The sequence below is a fragment of the Rhododendron vialii genome, chromosome 11a (assembly GCF_030253575.1).
Source record: "Rhododendron vialii isolate Sample 1 chromosome 11a, ASM3025357v1".
Lineage (NCBI taxonomy): Eukaryota > Viridiplantae > Streptophyta > Magnoliopsida > Ericales > Ericaceae > Rhododendron > Rhododendron vialii.
Genome location: NC_080567.1, coordinates 13,997,981 through 14,015,403, shown reverse-complemented (window position 1 = coordinate 14,015,403; position 17,423 = coordinate 13,997,981). Strand labels below are relative to the sequence as shown.

Genomic DNA, 17,423 nt, shown 5'->3' with positions numbered 1-17,423 from the left:
CGTCCTTTCGAGCCTCGATTTGAATGACAATGCTGACCAGAGCTGAGCTAGCATGACCAGTGGAGCGTACCAAAAGGTAGCCCACAAGCAGACACATGCAGAGGGCAGTCATGCGCTGAGTTTGATAAGTTATGTCCGCAAGATCACCGGGGGGAGAAAACATCTCAATAAGTCGCATCACGTTGAGGCGACCCTAGCTAACTAAGTAACGGGCAGCGCCGCTACTCAACCCATGGGCCGTGGATAAAACCTTGTGGATGCTCTCACGAACAGGAGGGATAATGACTTCTCCAGAGCCGAAACTGCTGAAGTATGCACAGAACTCCTCCACAGTGGGACAAAGTTCTTGCTCGCCGAAACGGAACACGTGAACTTCGGGATCCCAAAGATTCGCGGCTGCCCTCAAGAGCTCGGGGTGAAGATGAATGTTGGAAAGGTACCTCATGGAGTAGAGGCATGAATGTGGGGGGGAGAAAACAATTGGTGCTTAGAATTGCACAAGATTGCAACGACGACTTCCCTCGACTCTTCACCGGAGCCCTTGTTCGATGCTGGAACCCTAATCTGCAAAACAGAAAAGGGGTGAGTGCACCTTTGCCTCTCGTGGCAAAGGCCCTTCGATGCCTCAGTTAGTATCACCTACTAGCAGAAAACCCTAAATATCAATAGGAAGTATCGTATGAATGCAATTAATTGCATACCTTTTACCTCTAGGTTTACCTCGTATTTATAGAATCATAGATGCTTATTGCCTAAGCATCCCTATTGCCCTAGGATTCCTATCTCATATAGGAAACCCAGGATATGTTGGATTCTCGTTCCCTTATCAGTTCATTACCTTAGTCCTTTTAGGACTCTTTTCCATAACTGGCTGAACATCCCATTCCCGTTGGGTATCTTTACCAGATCCTACGTTCTCGGGATCCCATTCCTTTACGGAACACCACTGTCCTGGAACCTCCTAGAGTATTCCCTCTGCTCCAACACTTGATTGGAGTTCTTTCCTTGTTCGGCTATCTCATGGCCGAACAGTCTGCCTGGACCAGTCACTTCACATGTAACTGGTCCTTTATCAACTAATTGGACCAACATCTTTTGAGGAGCTCTCCTCCTGTTCAGCCCTCTCGTTGCCGAATAGACTACTTGAACCAGTGACTTCACATGTCACTGTACCTATATCAATCTCTTGGTCCAACAACTTCTCATGTTTGCTAGATCTTGACCCCGTACAGACTTCCTGGACCAATGACTTCTCATGTCGCTAGTCCTCATTGCCGACCACCATATTGCACGGTGACTTATCCTGTCTTAATCAAACCATGGTCCCACGTACAGCGTGTTCGGGTATTATTTTTACCTGTCTGGGAATACCTCCCTACAATTGCTCCCCAGCTTTCCCTTTTGCCACTGTTCGGGGGTAATTGGTAAAGCTATTGATATTTTTTGGCGGCTTGGTCATTACTTTTCTCGAGGTAATGACCTCATATGGTGTGTTTCGTACACTTTGCATTAAATTTTGTCTGACGTTCTGTTTAAACGGCATCATAATGGCATCCGTTTGATCCCTGTTTCACATTACCTTTTAAGTAACGGTGTGAGAGGAGACATTTCGTCTTCGTCTCTCACCTTTAAACCCCAAAAAGGGACCTTTTTTGGGTTTTTCACCCAAAACTCGAATCTCTTCAGCCATTACCGCCGTCTGAAGCTTTCGTTAATTTGCACGTCCAACCACTACTGCAACAAGCACCGTAAGATCCTTATTCCCTTCTCGCATTTCATTCTTAGGGTTTCATTTATACCCATTCCCTGATTTTCTTTGTTCTGTTCATAGCTTTTTAAGTTTATCCATGGCGGATGAGGATAATAATGGCCCCAAGCTTGGTAAATTTAGGAAGCTTTGCGATACTCCCGCAGCCATGGCTGCCTTTAGAACAAAGTATAATATCCTTGAAAATGTAGGGTTAGAACTTGCCCCATTAGGAGCAGATAGGGACGCTGGTTCATGGGATAGGATGTGCATCCTTATCGTAGCTATTGTTGAGGGTGGGGTTCGTTTTCCCCTTGATCCATTACTTCGTTGTGTGTTAAACTGGTACCGCCTTTCGCCCATGCAAGTTTCCACTAACTTCTTTAGATTAGTGATGGGGGTCGTGTCCCTAAATAGGATCTTAAGGACCCAACTAGGAATCTGGGACATCCAATGATGGTATAGCATTGTGCTAAACCCTGAATACAATACCTACTACTTCAAAGTAAGGAAAGCAGAAAAGCGTCTCGTGCTTAATTTGCCAAATTCTGCTTGTGATCATGAAATGGACTTCCTTTATGTCACTGGAGCCTTCGAGCCGATGTGAGAAGACGGCCAAGTGGTGGGCTTCCATTGCCCCCATGTATGGGGCTACCCACGTATGCTCCAAATTTGCTTCGTAATTCTTGTTTACTGCTTTCTCATAGCTTCTTTATGTTTCTAATTCAATTTTGCGTTTTAATTCTGCAACGGATAATGCTAACAAACGTCCAAGACGTGAACCTAGCAATGTCCGAACAACAGAAATCAATAGGATTCTCAAGTACACAGGGGAGCCTGGAACATTGACAGCTGGTTGGGGTCGTGATGCGAGCGTTCTGTTGGGCTATGATCCTTTTTACAAAGGCTTCATTGATAGAAGGCTTGCCAACCCAAGTACCAGTGTCGCCTCAACTTCGACTGCTCCCCAGCCAAGGAATTTGAGATCTCATGCTAGAGTTACCATTGCTGGGCAACCAGGTGAAGTATCCATCTCTGAAGGCATTCTGTTGCCTCGTTTAATTTTCAGGAGGACCTTTCATCGACAAATCGAAGATCGTGAAACCAGCCAATCTTCCTCTTCAGGGTATTCACCTTCACCACCACCACCACACTTAGGTATTATGTCTCAACAACCTATAAACCTTAGTTCCCTGCTTATCGTTTCTGTTCGGGGACGTGGTACTGGACAAATTTCTTCGACTAGTCATGCTCCCCCACCACCCCATCGTAATAGGGGGGGGGCTCTACACAATCTTCCTCATCTCCTCGGGAACGTGATACTTCCCTAGAGGCAAATGAGGCTCACCGGGACAAACGTCCCAGAAGTGATACCAAGGATACTGCAGCTCAAATCGCTGCTTCCATTCAACAACCTCTCTCACCGGCAACCCAGGTATTTCCTCAAACCTAGGCCCCTTCATTCATTAGGGGTGATCAACCAGTACACATCAGGGATAGTGCTAGTTCCTCGAAAACTGCATTGGCCCTCACCCAAGGCCTGCTGTTGCCGGTTGATATGCAAAAAGAGTCTGTTTCCCCTGTAGATCGGCTTATATCCACTGGCGTTGTTAGTGAGATTAAGGTATCTCATTTATTCCTTTGTATACTTTACGTATCACGTATGTCCATATCATTTGCTAACTGCTCGATTCTGGCTAGTTTATCCAAAAAAATGGTGGCGTTGGGTCAAAAGATGTAGGAGATTGAACCTGAACGCAACAGGCTGCTCAGGGATAATACCAGGCTGCTGCAAACTGCCTCCAGGCTGGAAAGGGAAAGAGACAAGGCGAACCTAGAAGTTGACGGAATGAAGGTGAAGCTTGAAACCGCTGAGGACAGTCTTAGCCATGCTATGTCTAAAATTGATAGTACCAAAAAGGCAGCTTATGATGATGGATATCAAAAAGGTTTTGACGTTGCGACCGCAAGTTATGTGGAACAGATGCCGGCCATTCAGGACCAGATCTGGATTGCATGTTGGGAAGCGTGTTTGATGAAAGTTGGGGTTGCAGATGATTCGCCCCTCTGGGTTGAAAATGACTTACCAAGCAACCGTGCAGCACTTACCCATGAATCCATGGAACAACAAGCTAATGATGTTGAACAGCAGATTGACGAATTCATTGATGCTGATGAGAGTACACCTAAAGAGTCTCTGGGTGCCACTGCTGATCGTTCACCTACTTGGGAGGGGACCAATGAGCCCATCAACCTGGAAGGGAATGTTACTGGTTGTGGTACCAGTACCGAGGTTAATGTACAAGCTACAAACGAGTCTCCTCCAAAGGTCCAAAACCTGGACTGGTAGGTAAGTACTCCCCGTGAACCTTTGAGTTTTGGAACATTTTGCTGGTCCTGCATGACTGTTAGTATTGGCCCTGCGAGGCACCAGTACATTCATACTTTTGATAATATAGGTATTCGGCCCAATGTGGCGTAACAACATGTTTTGCTTAGCCCCTCATGGCCATAAACTCTTGTTTTAAAATGTTTAGCCTAGTACCTCATACCATCCGTGGATATTTCATATGCAATTGTTTGTATGTATGAATGTTTATCTAAGTTCTCATACTTAGTCTAATTTCGTTATGTCTTGACCCAAGTATTTCATACCTGTGAAACATATAATGCATGTTCTCGTATGCTCTCCAAATTTCTAATATTTGGTTTACTCCTAAGTGTATTCATACTTAGTTTATAATTGTAAGTTTCCCATACTTAAATAAATTGCATATTCTCGTATGAACTCCAAGTGTCACATACTTTGTACTTGTAAAACAAGTTTTTCATACTCAAGTAATCGTACTTGGATTTCATGACCAAGTATATTCGTACTTTAGATTACTATCCAAATATATTCTTATTTGGGAAGTTTATTGGCATTCTAGGTTTATTCGTACCTAGACCATAAAAAAACTAAGTATATTCGTACTTTGTCAAGTTTTGAAATGCTCGTAATTCATACTTACTACACTCCTCTCTCTTCTGCTCCTCAATACGAAGTGAGTGAAAGATGGTGTATAATTTGCTAGCTTCATATTTAAACAAAAGGAGGAAGTGGAAATCCATAACCATAAAAGACCACAAAATTTTGAAAAAAGTCACAATCAAATTTATTATGCATGATTTGATAACTCAAGGGGGCGTTATTCGTACCCCATGCAACTAAGGAAGAGTAAAAACAAGGGAAATACATTTATAATTCCCACATAATCACAATGTGCATCCAAAAGCAGAATAAAGAATTAACTGAAGTCTTTTAAATAAAGAACTTCCTCAAATTATGGACATTCCAAGGTCTTGGCACCGGGTTCCCGTCCAGGTCTGCCAATCTGTAAGCCCCTATGCCCACAATTTTTATAACTCGATATGGGCCTTCCCAATTGGCCCCCAACTTGCCCTCGTTGGCTACCTTGGTATTGCCGAGCACCTTAAGTAGCACAAGATCTCCAACACCAAACTCTCGTGGGTGGACATTTTTATTGTAGCTTTTGATCAGCTGCTCCTGATAGGAAGCCAAATGCACCAGAGCTCACTCTCTTCTCTCTTCGGCAAGGTCGAGCTCAATTTCGAGGGCCCTATCGTTGCCTCCACTTTCAACCAAAATGGTCCTATTGGTCGGCAGACCCACTTCCAATGGTATAACTGCCTCTGTTCCTATTGTTCGGTGTGCCCATAGAACCAGGGGCAGCTCATCGGGCCGTTTCCCCTTTGCCTTGTCCAACCTCTTCTTGATCCCATCAAGAATGGTTTTATTGGATGCTTCTGCCTGCCCAATACTCTGTGAATAGGTAGGGGTCGAATAATAATTTCTTATGTCATATTGGGCACAGAAAGCCTTAAACCTTTTTTGAAATTGGGACCCACTATCTGTAATTAAAGAATAGGGTACCCCAAAACGAGTAATTATACTCTTCCAAATGAACCTTTCTATCATAGGCTCTGTTATCACTTCTCGCAAATTTTTACATATACCTTTGCATATTCTTGCATATGTGGCCACCAATAACCTTGAGTGATTGCTCAGTGGGCGATGGATCTACCACCAGCATGGCTTCCATAAGTCCCCTCATGAATTTCATGTAGGAATTTTTGCACCATCTCAGGGTGCACACAAAAGCAAATAGGGACATGTGAAGGACTTTTTGTACAACTTCCCTTTCGGGGATAGCCAAAACCTAGCAGATTTGGTCTTTATTTTGTGAGCCTCCTTTTTGTCCAAAGGGAGTATTTCATCTCGTAAAAACTCCACAAATGGGTCCATCCAACTTGGTCCTTGGTTTACGTCCAAGACCAACTCCACACTCCTTCCAATGCTCGGCTCAGTCAAAATACTCCACTGCTATCTTCCTTTTAAACTCAGTTGGTACGGCCGCAGCCAACCAGGCTAGTGAATCTGTGTGAGCATTCTGTCCAGAACTTATCTGCTCGACGTATACCCTTTTGAAGGTATCAAGCAGATCCTTGGCTGCTTATACATATGCCGTCATCTTCTCACTCCGGGCTTCGTATTCCCCGGATAGTTGATTAATTACAAGCTGTGAATCACAATACACCCTGACTCGCTTTACTTTCAATGTTCTTGCACTCCTCAATCCAGCTAAAAGTGCCTCATACTCTGCCACGTTATTTGATGCACTGAACCCTAGCCGAACATATTGCTCCAACATTACCCCATCAGGGGGAAAAAGGACAATTCTGATCCCTTATCCTGTATTACATGCTGAACCATCAACAAACAACTTCCACTTGAGGGGATCCTATTCGGCTTGGGTTTTAAACTTCTTTACTGGTGGCCTAGTCACCTGCTCCTCTCTCGTAGGCGGCAGGGGTGCCACTGTGGGTGAGAACTCCGCCACAAAATCAGCCATCACTTGGCCTTTAATTGCCGTGCGTGGCTGATAGTCGATGTTGTATTGGCTTAATTCGACGGACCAAGTTGAGATTCTCCTCGAAAAATCTGCCTTCCGTAGCAGTGATTTCAATGGGAACTCAGTGTAAACCACAACCTTATGGCTCTGGAAATAATGTGGCAACTTTCTTGTTGCTGTCTTTAATGGTAGGACCAAGTTCTTAAGGGGCAGATATCTCGTTTCTGCATCTAGCAATGTTTTGCTAACATAATAGATAGGGATTTGCTCGAGTCCCATATCTCTTAATAGGACTGCACTTACAACATGTCTAGAAATAGCCAAATACAAAACTAAAGACTCACCTGGCTGTGGAGTTGACAAAAGTGGAGCCTTGGCCAAATAATTTTTTCAGATCCTGGAAAGCTTGTTCACACTCTGCTCCCCATTCGAATCCTTCCCTCTTTTTTAATAACTGAAAAAGGGTCTGCATTTATCACTTGACTTGCTGATAAATCTGTTGAGTGATGCAGTCATTCCAGTCAACCTCTGGACTTCCTTTGTGGTTTTGGGACTTTGTAGCCTTTGTAGGGCCGTTATTTGATCAGGTTTAGCTTCAATCCCTTTTATAGTCACCAGATGGCCTAGGAACTTCCTAGAACCTACTCCAAACACACATTTTGAGGCGTTGAGCTTTAGTTTGTATTTTCGCAAGATTCCAAAAGCTTCTTGCAGATCCGTTATGTGCCCTTGTCTTGTTTTACTTTTCACCACCACATCGTCTATGTAAACCTCCATAGTCTTGCCAAGCAGTTTTTTGAACATGATGGTCGCCAGTCTTTGATATGTTGCCCCTGCGTTCCTTAGTCCAAAGGGCATGACACTATAACAGTAAAACCCTCGTGGCGTAATAAAAGAAGTCTTCTCCTGATCAGGTCCAAACATAGCAATCTGATGATACCCTCGATATGCGTCGAGGAAACTCATCCGTTCGTATCTAGCAGTTGCGTCAACCAACTGGTCTATTCTCGGAAGAGGGAAGCTATCCTTTGGGCATGCCTTTTTTAAGTCCGTGAAGTCCACACAGACACGCCACTTTCCATTCTTCTTTTTTACAACCACAGTATTGGACAACCATTCTGGGTAGTAAACTTCATGTATTGCTTTAGCCTCCAACAAACGATCTACCTCCTTGATAACAGCATCTACATGCTGCACAGCTGCCCTTCTTTTCTTCTGAATAACTGGCTTATGTTGTGGATCAACGTTTAAGTGGTGACAGATCACATCTGCATCTACTTCGGGCATTTCTTCTGGTACCCATGCAAATACATCAATGTGTTCTTTTAAAAAGCTTAAGAACTCGGCTTCTTCGTCTTCTGGCAATGTTTCCCCAATTAAAAAATACCTTTCAGGATCAGCCTTGTTGATCTGTATTTTCTTCAGGCCCTTAACCACTTTCTCTACTGGGTTCTTTCCGACGTCCTCCATAGTCGGTTGATGCAGTACTTCTAAAGTATGAACATGATGGGCCTTTGGGACTCTTTTTATGACGGAAATCAAACATTGTTGTGCCACTTTTTAATTACCTCTAATTTTTTCAACCCCATTAAATCCTGGGAACTTCACCATCTGGTGATAAGTAGAAGAGACAACTCTCATTTTGTGCAGCCAAGTCCTTCCTATAATTGCGTTATAGGAAGAAGGAACATCTACAACCAGAAAGTCTGTCCTCAACACTACTGATCCAGCTCGAATAGGTAACATTATTTTTCCAAGGAGCCAGACGGCACCTGCACCAAACCCAACCAAAGGTGTTATGGATTGTTCAAAGTCTCTTTGGGCTAGACCCATTTTCTTGAACATCATTGTAACATCCTTTTTTAATTGAGGTGCTCAAATGTTATATTTAATAACTTAAGAGCTAAAGTGCATTTTAAAAAAAAAAAAAGCATTGTGCATGTGTGCCGTGTGTGTGTGCTGAGGTGTGTTCTTATCAAAACAAAAAAAACAAAGAAAGAACCCAGAAGGAGTTCTGTATTCTCAACGTTAGAGAGAGAGAGAGAGAGAGAGAGAGAGAGAGAGAGTAGCGTGGAGGAAGAAGAAGAGGAGAAAGAGGAAGAAGAAGAAGGAGGAATTAGGGTTAAGGTGTATTCAAGCTTAATTAGGTAATTTACATCTCTTTAAGTATTGAATTTCCTATTTCTCATGCTAGGTTTCTTGTTCTGCATCTAATATGCTCTGAATTGAAGCCATGGGAGAGGGTTTTTGAGGTTGGAATTGAGTTTTTATTTCAGAAAATTCGTGTATATGATGAACATGCATAACTGTGTTTGAACAAGTTGATAATCTGTCCTGTTTTGACGAATTTATTCAAGGTACCTAAAAATCTTCTAAATTCTTGAAACAAATCCTGAATATTCATCTGTGAGTGTATTGCATTGTGTTAAATTTTCAGAAAATAACTCGAAGTGTTTTGGCCTACAAAATTCGTGGACTGAACTGGTGTCTGATTCGCGTCTGTGCAGACAGCACTGACACGTGTTGGAAAAACGGGCATAACTTCTTGCTCGGGTATCGGTTCTACGCACCGTTTCTTGATTCCGAAACTAGACTCGTATATCTTTCTGAATATGTATGGATTGTGCCGTGACTCTTTCTAGATTATAGCAGTTTTTGAGTTAAAGTTTAGGTTTTGGGAAGTTCTGGGATTCTGGACAGCTTTTGATTAGTGTTCCTCGTGAAATTCCTCAAGTTTAAGCATGCTTGGTGTCACGCCCCGCCCCGCAAACGGCACCCAATGTGGGCCCGAGTCAGCGCGGCCACGTGGCATTCCACACAAAAGACCACACCACACTCTACAACCAATCAGAATACAACTTAGCGGAAGACTTCTCACAATAAAACAGAAATGAGTCAACGTACCGATCAACCAATCACAAGCCTGCATAGCTAAAACCATAACCACTACCACAAGACTTATTAAGTTCTATACTTCAACATATTCACCAATGACTAAACTACAACTTATAAAAATCAATTCCTTCAATAACTACCTACAGCACGCTCGACCACCAACACCTCCCAAAGCTAATACTCGAGTACACCTCAACACGTCGACCGGTAGTGGAACCACTCTAAGAAACCTGCTACCTGGTAGACCAAAAAGGAAAGCCAGAGTGTGTGAGATATAGAAATGCTCAATAAAATATCACAATACCCATAAGAATATCAATCAGAATATTCACCACCAACATAACTGCAATACCCGTATGAGTATAATAGTTATAACCACCACATCCGCCAAACATAGCAATATTATCCAATAAACAGCCACGTAACAATAACTGAATTAACGACAGCATGAATGTAAATCACACAAGCATGCAGTGACACGTCTGCCACATTCCCATGTACCCAAGGCATTGTGTCTCGCAAACCATGCTCCCAACCTTCGTTAATTAGACGGAATGGCATACGACATGGCGTGACTCACTCCACAATCCTTTCGCGGCTACAATCAACATACAACAAGCATGCATACCATTAGCTAAAACAATATATAGCATGATATACAATTTCGACCACATATATCCATATCAATAGCTAAACCTCGATTAGCATGATATCATTGATATATGATCACCTCCACCGCATTATTTACATATCGATAATCATATTGAAAGCTAAAATACCATTAGCAAGATATATACATACCACCATAGCAATATCTTATTGAGAAGAACCATATCAGACACACTCACCTTGTATCGACCGAGGTACGCCAAACTTACAGTTTCGGAACCTCTCCAATTGATCGGCTTGTTACCTAACCACAAGCTAACCATATCACTTTATTGAACGCTTAAATGTCAAAACTACCTCCTAACAATACTCTATGACACCAACAATAGATTAACAATACTTAACGCATACTAACATGTCTATCTCAAAGGTTTAGAAGTGTCCCTAAACAAGTCTAACACTCAAACACCACATAACCCCTACATTTGGTTTGAAATCTATGACCAGCCTGTCGTATTCTGCCTATAACTTCTTATAGGGTTAAAACCAGATTATGAAACCACCACCATTAGAAAGTACACCTCCGGCACATGAATTTTGATATAAAATTTGTCCTAAACGGAGTCCGAATGACCAAGATACGCTCAAATGAAGTTACACATCTAAAGCAGAATTCACAGTTTTCAGCAGAACAGTTTGCGATCGAAAGCTCATTAAAAATCACATACTCAATATTTTCCAATAATACCAACACCAAAACATCACCAATTGATCAATGTTTAAGACTCATGAGAACCCATGTCCACCCAGCATGCTTAAACTTGAGGAATTTCATGACGAACACAAGCCAAAAGCTGTCCAGAATTTCAGAAGTACCAAAACCTGAACTTTAATTCAAAAACTGCTATAATCTAGAAAGAGCCACGACACAACCCAAACATATTCAGAAAGATATACGAGTCTAGTTTTTGAATCAAGAAACGGTGCGTAAAACCGATACCCGAGCAAGAAGTTATGCCCGTTTTTCCAACACGTGTCTGCGCTGTCTGCACAGACGCGAATCAGACACCAGTTCGGTTCACGATTTTTATCTTCTTCCACATTGCTCAGAAAATTCTGAAATTTTTACAGCATAAACTAAACTCACAGAGGCATCTACAGTAAATTTATCAGAAAATAACATGATAGGAACGTCGATGAGAAAAATTCGTCAAAACAGGACAAATTATTAACTTGTTCAAACGCAGTTATGCATGCTCATCATATACACGAATTTTCTGAAATAAAAACTCAATTTCAACCTCAAAAACCCTCTCCCATGGCTTCAATTCAGAGCATATTAGATGCAGAACAAAAACCTAGCATGTGAAATAGGAAATCCCAGCATTTAAGAAGATGAAAATTACCTAATTGAGCTTCAATCAACCTAACCCCAATTTCTTCTTCTTTTTCCCTTCTTCTTCCACGCTGCTCTCTCTTTCTCTCTCTCTCTCTCTCTCTCTCTCTAACGTAGAAATCAGAACTTCCTTTGGGTTTGTTTTTTATTTTTTTCTTTTTGTTTCAATGAATCACACACACACCTCACCAAACAAAACACACGGCACACATGCACCACACTTTGGAAGAAAATTGCACTTTAGCCCTTAAGTTATTAAATATAACATTTAAGCACCTCAAAGATAAATAGATGTTACACTGGGTGAACATGGGTGAACATGAGTCTTAAACATTGATCAATTGGTGATGTTTTGGTGTTGGAATTATTGGAAAAGATTGAGTATGTGATTTTTAATGAGCATTCGATCACGGACTGTTCTGTTGGAACTGTGATTTCTGTTTTAGATGTGTAACTTCATTTGAACGTATCTTGGTCATTCAGACTCCAATTAGGGCAAATTTTATATTGAGATTGATGTTCTAAGAGTGTATTTTCTAATGGTCATAGTCTCGAAGTCTAATCCTAAACCAATAGAAATGCTATAGTCAGAATTCGATCAATGGTTCTGCTAGAAAGTGTGTTTGTGAGATTTTTGGCTTTGAGGTAAAAATTGATGAATTTACTTCTTTGCTTTTGGAATTAAACTTTGAGCTCATATGTGCGGAATATTTGTTAGGTTCGGAGACGATGACGAGTACCGCAGCTCCACGTAGGGAGTGACTGCGTTGGTTTTCTTTTTGTTGGAGACCGAGGTGAGTGTTCGATTCATAGATGTTCTTCAATTGGATTGAATTTGTGATTTTGGACTGTGACTTCATGTCAGTGGGCAACAACGGCCAACGGCCGGACTTTGTGTCGTGCCTTTGACTTTGTGTCGATTCAATGGCTTTATGCCAAAATTATGACTTTGTGTCGAGCTAGTGACTATGTGTCGGATTAAAGACTTTGTGTCGATTATTTGCTTAATGCTTAATTAATGATGAACTTGGATTTATTGTCTATATTGAACAACATCCATGTCTCATTTACACTCCTGGAACTCGTTTGGGGTTTCAGTTTTGCAGGTATAGGTCGGTGTCCACTACAGGTCACATTTTGCGTTTTTGTGACTCGCTTGAGAAGTGCGTGGTTGAGGCCTGAGAGAGTCTTTGTCTCCCAGCCCATAGATGATATTTGCCTAGTTTAGTTTAGTTTTTAATTTGGATAATAGTTGGTTATGTTTATTTCTTGACAGACTTCCGCTGTAGTTTGTAAATGACAATCATTTTTGAGATGTAAATAAAATGTGGCTGTTAAACTTTAATATTTAGTTATTCTTGGAATTGCTAGTAACTGGTTGTTGTTGGGCTGTTGTCGCGTGTCGTATCGGGATAGGCTGATGAGGTGCTATTCCGGAATGGGGCATGACATCATAGTACAACACCTCTGTACAACTCCCTGAATCTACCAGGATTCTCTCAATTTCATATTCCCCAATTCGTAGGGTTATGACCAAAGCATCATTGTGGGGCACTTGAACTTCTCCCAAGTCTTCGTCTGTAAAAACTATGCCTTCGTTGCATACGTCGTCTCCTCGCCCTCTTTTCTTTCCCATCCTCATAACGTGCTGGTCGTGTTTAATCTGCCGCTGGAGTAATCTCACCTCATTTCTTGTATAAGGCTCTGCTAATCCATGTATCATATGGATTATGCCCCTTGGATTTTGTTCGTAATCCAACTCCATTGCTTTCTCTTTATCCTTGGAATCTTCCTAGATAAATTCTTTAAGGTAACCACGAGAGACCAAATTATTAAGGTGCTTTTTATACATCTCACAGTCCTCAATCATGAGGCCCCAATCCTTGTGGTAGCTGCAATGCTGATTTGTAGCCCACTTCGCGTTTTTGTCTCCTCCCAGTGTTGGGGGCCACTTGAAGTAAGGCTGATTCTTTATTCAATAAAGAATCCTATAGATGAGCTCCTTCTAAACTGTGGTAATGGAAAAGAAAGACTTGGGATTAGGTGCGGGCTTATCTTTATATGGCTCTTTCCTAGCCTGTCCGTAGTCTTTCCTCTCTCGGTAGGTTTTGAGCTCGGGCTTATCTGCTTTCTTCGAGGGCCCCTTGACTTGCTCGACAACCACCTTACCATCTTCCCGGAGTATGTCATCCTCGTTTCTTGCGTGTTGCTCTATCCGTTCCATTAACTTTGCCAGTGTTCATACTGGACTCATGTTCAGAGATTTATGCAGCTCCCCCCGAATAGGCAACCCGGTCTTGAATGTTGCTATTGCATACTCCTCACTACAACCTTCAATCTCGTTGAAAGTCTCCCAGTACTTCTTTGCATAGTTCCTGATCGACTCATCCTCTCCTTGCTTCATAACGGAGAGGCTTTCAAAAGTCTTTGGGGCCCTTCTGCTTGTTAAGAACCGAGCAGTAAATTCTTCGGCCAACTGTACCCATCACGGATGGAGCACGGATCCAACATATGGAACCAAGACAAAGCTACCTTCCCTAAACTTGATGGGAACATCTTGCACATAATTGCATCATCCCCTTCATGCATAAACATCGCCTATTGGTAGTGTTGAATGTGTGCTACTAGATCAGCATCTGTCTCGTAGAGGATGAAGGTTCCGTGCTGTACTCTGCTCGGCAACCTAGCCTACTATAGCTTCCTTGAAAAAGGGGAAGACACAATATTACTGAGTGCCTTCCGTGCTGCCTCTCGTGCAGTCGTGGTCTAGTCTTCTAGTCCCTTTGTATTGTTCGGTCTATTCTTTTCCCAATCGGAATTAGGTCTCTCGTACCTGTCCCTATGGTGTTTCCTGGGACCTTCCTCAGACGAGGAGCTTCGGCTTCTGCTTCTCCCCTTTCGTGGGGAAGCCCTTCGCTTGTTAAGAATCCTAGTTGGACTTCTGCTCCTTCTTTTTCTTGAAGAAGCTCTCTTTCGCCTTGGGTTAGGACTCCTCCTCCGGCTCCTTGTTCCTCGTGATGGAATCTTTTTGTGTGTTACTAGAGCCAGCCTGTCTTCCCTGGAATTTCTTCGTGAAAGTGTAAAGTCTTCTGGATGTTCTCGGATTCGTTCTAGCTCTCGAATCTCATGCTCTCTTTTTCTGATTAAACAAGTGTACTCCTCAATTTCCTGTCTCTTTTTATCGAGAATACCCTTATTGTTATGCACGCTCCTCAAGTGTGCCACTGATTCTCCTCCACGTTGGGACCTACTCCTTCTTGTGGACTCCGTGGCTGTCCTACCCTCCCTGTTCTCGGGGTTATTATGGATAGTCTGGGGGTGGCCCTTGCTCGTGGTCTTCACATATCCCCCTCCGGCCTTCTTCGGAGCCCCTGGTGGGGATTTATCTCCTCCTTCACCCAACTGCTCCTCTGGTGTGATTTGATCTTCTTCCACCACGTGGTCGTGGGTTCGTTTCCCATAGACGGCGCCAATTATGAGGGGGAGAAAACAATTGGTGCTTAGAATTGCACCAGATTGCAACGATGACTTCCCTCGCCTCTTCACCGGAGCCCTTGTTCGATGCCGGAACCCTAATCTGCAAAACAGAAAAGGGGTGAGTGCAACTTTGCCTCTCGTGGCAAAGGCCCTCCGATGCCTTAGTTAGTATCACATACTAGTAGAAAACCCTAAATATCAATAGGAAGTATCGTATGAATGCAATTAATTGCGTACCTTTTACCTCTAGGTTTACCTCGCATTTATAGAATCATAGATGCTTGCTGCCTAAGCATATCCCTATTGCCCTAGGATTCCTATCTCGTATAGGAAACCCAAGATATCTTGGATTCTCGTTCCCTTGTCAGTTCATTACCTTAGTCCTTTTAGGACTCTTTTCCATAACTGGCCGAACATCCCATTCCCGTTGGGTATCTTTACTAGATCCTACGTTCTCAGGATCCCATTCCTTTACGGAACACCACTGTCCTGGAACCTCCTAGAGTATTCCCTTTTCTCCAACACTTGATTGGAGTTCTTTCCTTGTTCGGCTATCTCATGGCCGAACAATCTGCCTGGACTAGTCACTTCACATGTAACTAGTCATTTATCAACTACTTGGACCAACATCTTTTGAAGAGCTCTCCTCCTGTTCGGCCCTCTCGTTGCCGAATAGACTACTTGAACCAGTGACTTCACATGTCACTGTACCTATATCAATCTCTTGGTCCAACAACTTCTCATGTTTGCTGGATCTTGACCCCGTACAGACTTCTTGGACCAATGACTTCTCATGTCGTTAGTCCTCATTGCCGACCACCATACTGCACAGTTACTCATCTTGTCTTAATCAAATCGTGGTCCCACGTACTGCATGTTTGGGTATTATTGTTACCTGTCCGGGAATACCTCTCTACAATGAGCCCAGAAGTTGATCCAATCAACGCCCTCCATTGAAACCAGCCGTGGGCGGAGCGAACCGGTGAGTGAAAGGGCCATTGGGAGGAAGAGTGAGCTTTAGAAGAATGAGAGTTGAGTGGGATAGAAAGAATTTGAAGTAGAAGGCCTGAACTTATAGGAAGGATGGAGGAAACAACTTCAACTTTCAAGGAGCCTTGGGTTCCAAAAGTGCAAATTTTGCATGGATTTTGCATGGGAAAAGGCTTGGTCATTGCATGGAAGCACAATGCAGGCATGCACTGGCTCAGAAATGCCATTGCATAGGTCAAACTTCAACCATCGTGCAATCTGTCTTGGAAAACAACAAAATGCAGACTGTCAGAAAAACAACCACGTGCGGCATAATGGAGCCACGCGCGGTATATTGAAACTAGAAAGTCAGCACGGTGTCACACTAATATACCGCGGAATCTTATGACATAATGCACGGTATTTTGAAGACCCGCGCGACATATTGTGTCTGCATTTCTGCAGTTTTTGACAACAAAAGAATGGAATGAATTGGAGGCATCTCAGGGCACCATCGACCACCAGAACACACTCCAACAAGTATTTGGGACTTTAAGGATGTTTTGTTTTGAGTCAACTCCCGAAATTCAAGGTCGTGGTGCAAAAAGTCAACATAATCCCATTCTTAAGCCGTGTCGAGATGTCAAATCACGTCTCGAATCGTTTCAAGTTGTTTTCTCGAGTCTCACAAGTCACATTGGTCAAAAGAAACTTGGTTCAAGTTCCGGTTCGGGTAGAAAAGTTTGAGATTGTCACCCTTTAAAGTCAACTTTTTCTTGGTTTTTGAGTACATTCAAGCATGAAGTTAAAACTTCCGAGCCGCGTACCAAATCTTAAAGGTTGATGTGACCATATTCGAGCCCATAGCAAGGGCATCTGTGTAAATTCTCAGATAAAGCCTCAATTCCTCAAGATTTGATCAATCGCTTCTTTGATTTCGCTTCCTTTGTCCATATGATTTTCATTTCAAACCCTGTATTAGACTCATTTTTGCGATCATTGGTTAGTTGCACATTACGGTAATAATCTTGGTTGTTCAATTTCTTTTGTACAACAATAAAAAACGAAATTGAATAACAAAGACGTTGAAAGAACCATTTCTATACATAAAATCCTGGGCATCCATGAGTCGAAGTACATAAGTAAAATAAGGCTTGCAAGCTTGATGCACAAAATCCTATCTACCAAGGGTAAATAGGCACCTTACAAAGGGAAGCACGCAGGCTCCGTCAAAAGACAAAAAGCAAAAAAAAGAGAAAACTCAGTCCTCATCCTCATCTCTGTCCTCACCCTCCTCCTCGTCCTCCTCAGAGGCCTCCTCCTTTGCCTCGGAGCTGACAACCTCCTGATTGCGAGTCACCCTGGGCACGGTACTGCTAAAGGTGTCCTCCAGATCAATGTCTGTAGGCTCCTCGGT

The 17,423-nt window shown here is 42.7% G+C and overlaps 1 protein-coding gene and 1 long non-coding RNA gene across 2 annotated transcripts; one reads left to right on the top strand and one right to left on the bottom strand.

Annotated features, from left to right (window-relative positions):
* The first annotated feature begins 8,630 nt into the window (after positions 1–8,630).
* Positions 8,631–12,905, top strand: LOC131307706 (uncharacterized). Its single transcript, XR_009194203.1, has 3 exons — positions 8,631–8,807; positions 12,279–12,354; positions 12,659–12,905. It is a non-coding gene; the product is annotated as an uncharacterized LOC131307706 (long non-coding RNA).
* Positions 12,906–13,565: 660 nt separating this feature from the next.
* LOC131306894 (uncharacterized) lies at positions 13,566–16,036 on the bottom strand. Its single transcript, XM_058333323.1, has 3 exons — positions 15,933–16,036; positions 14,394–15,137; positions 13,566–13,758 (listed from the first exon to the last, which is right to left on the bottom strand). The coding sequence occupies exons 1-3, from the start codon at positions 16,034–16,036 to the stop codon at positions 13,566–13,568; spliced, it is 1,041 nt and encodes a 346-aa protein (XP_058189306.1).
* Between the last annotated feature and the right edge of the window lie 1,387 nt (positions 16,037–17,423).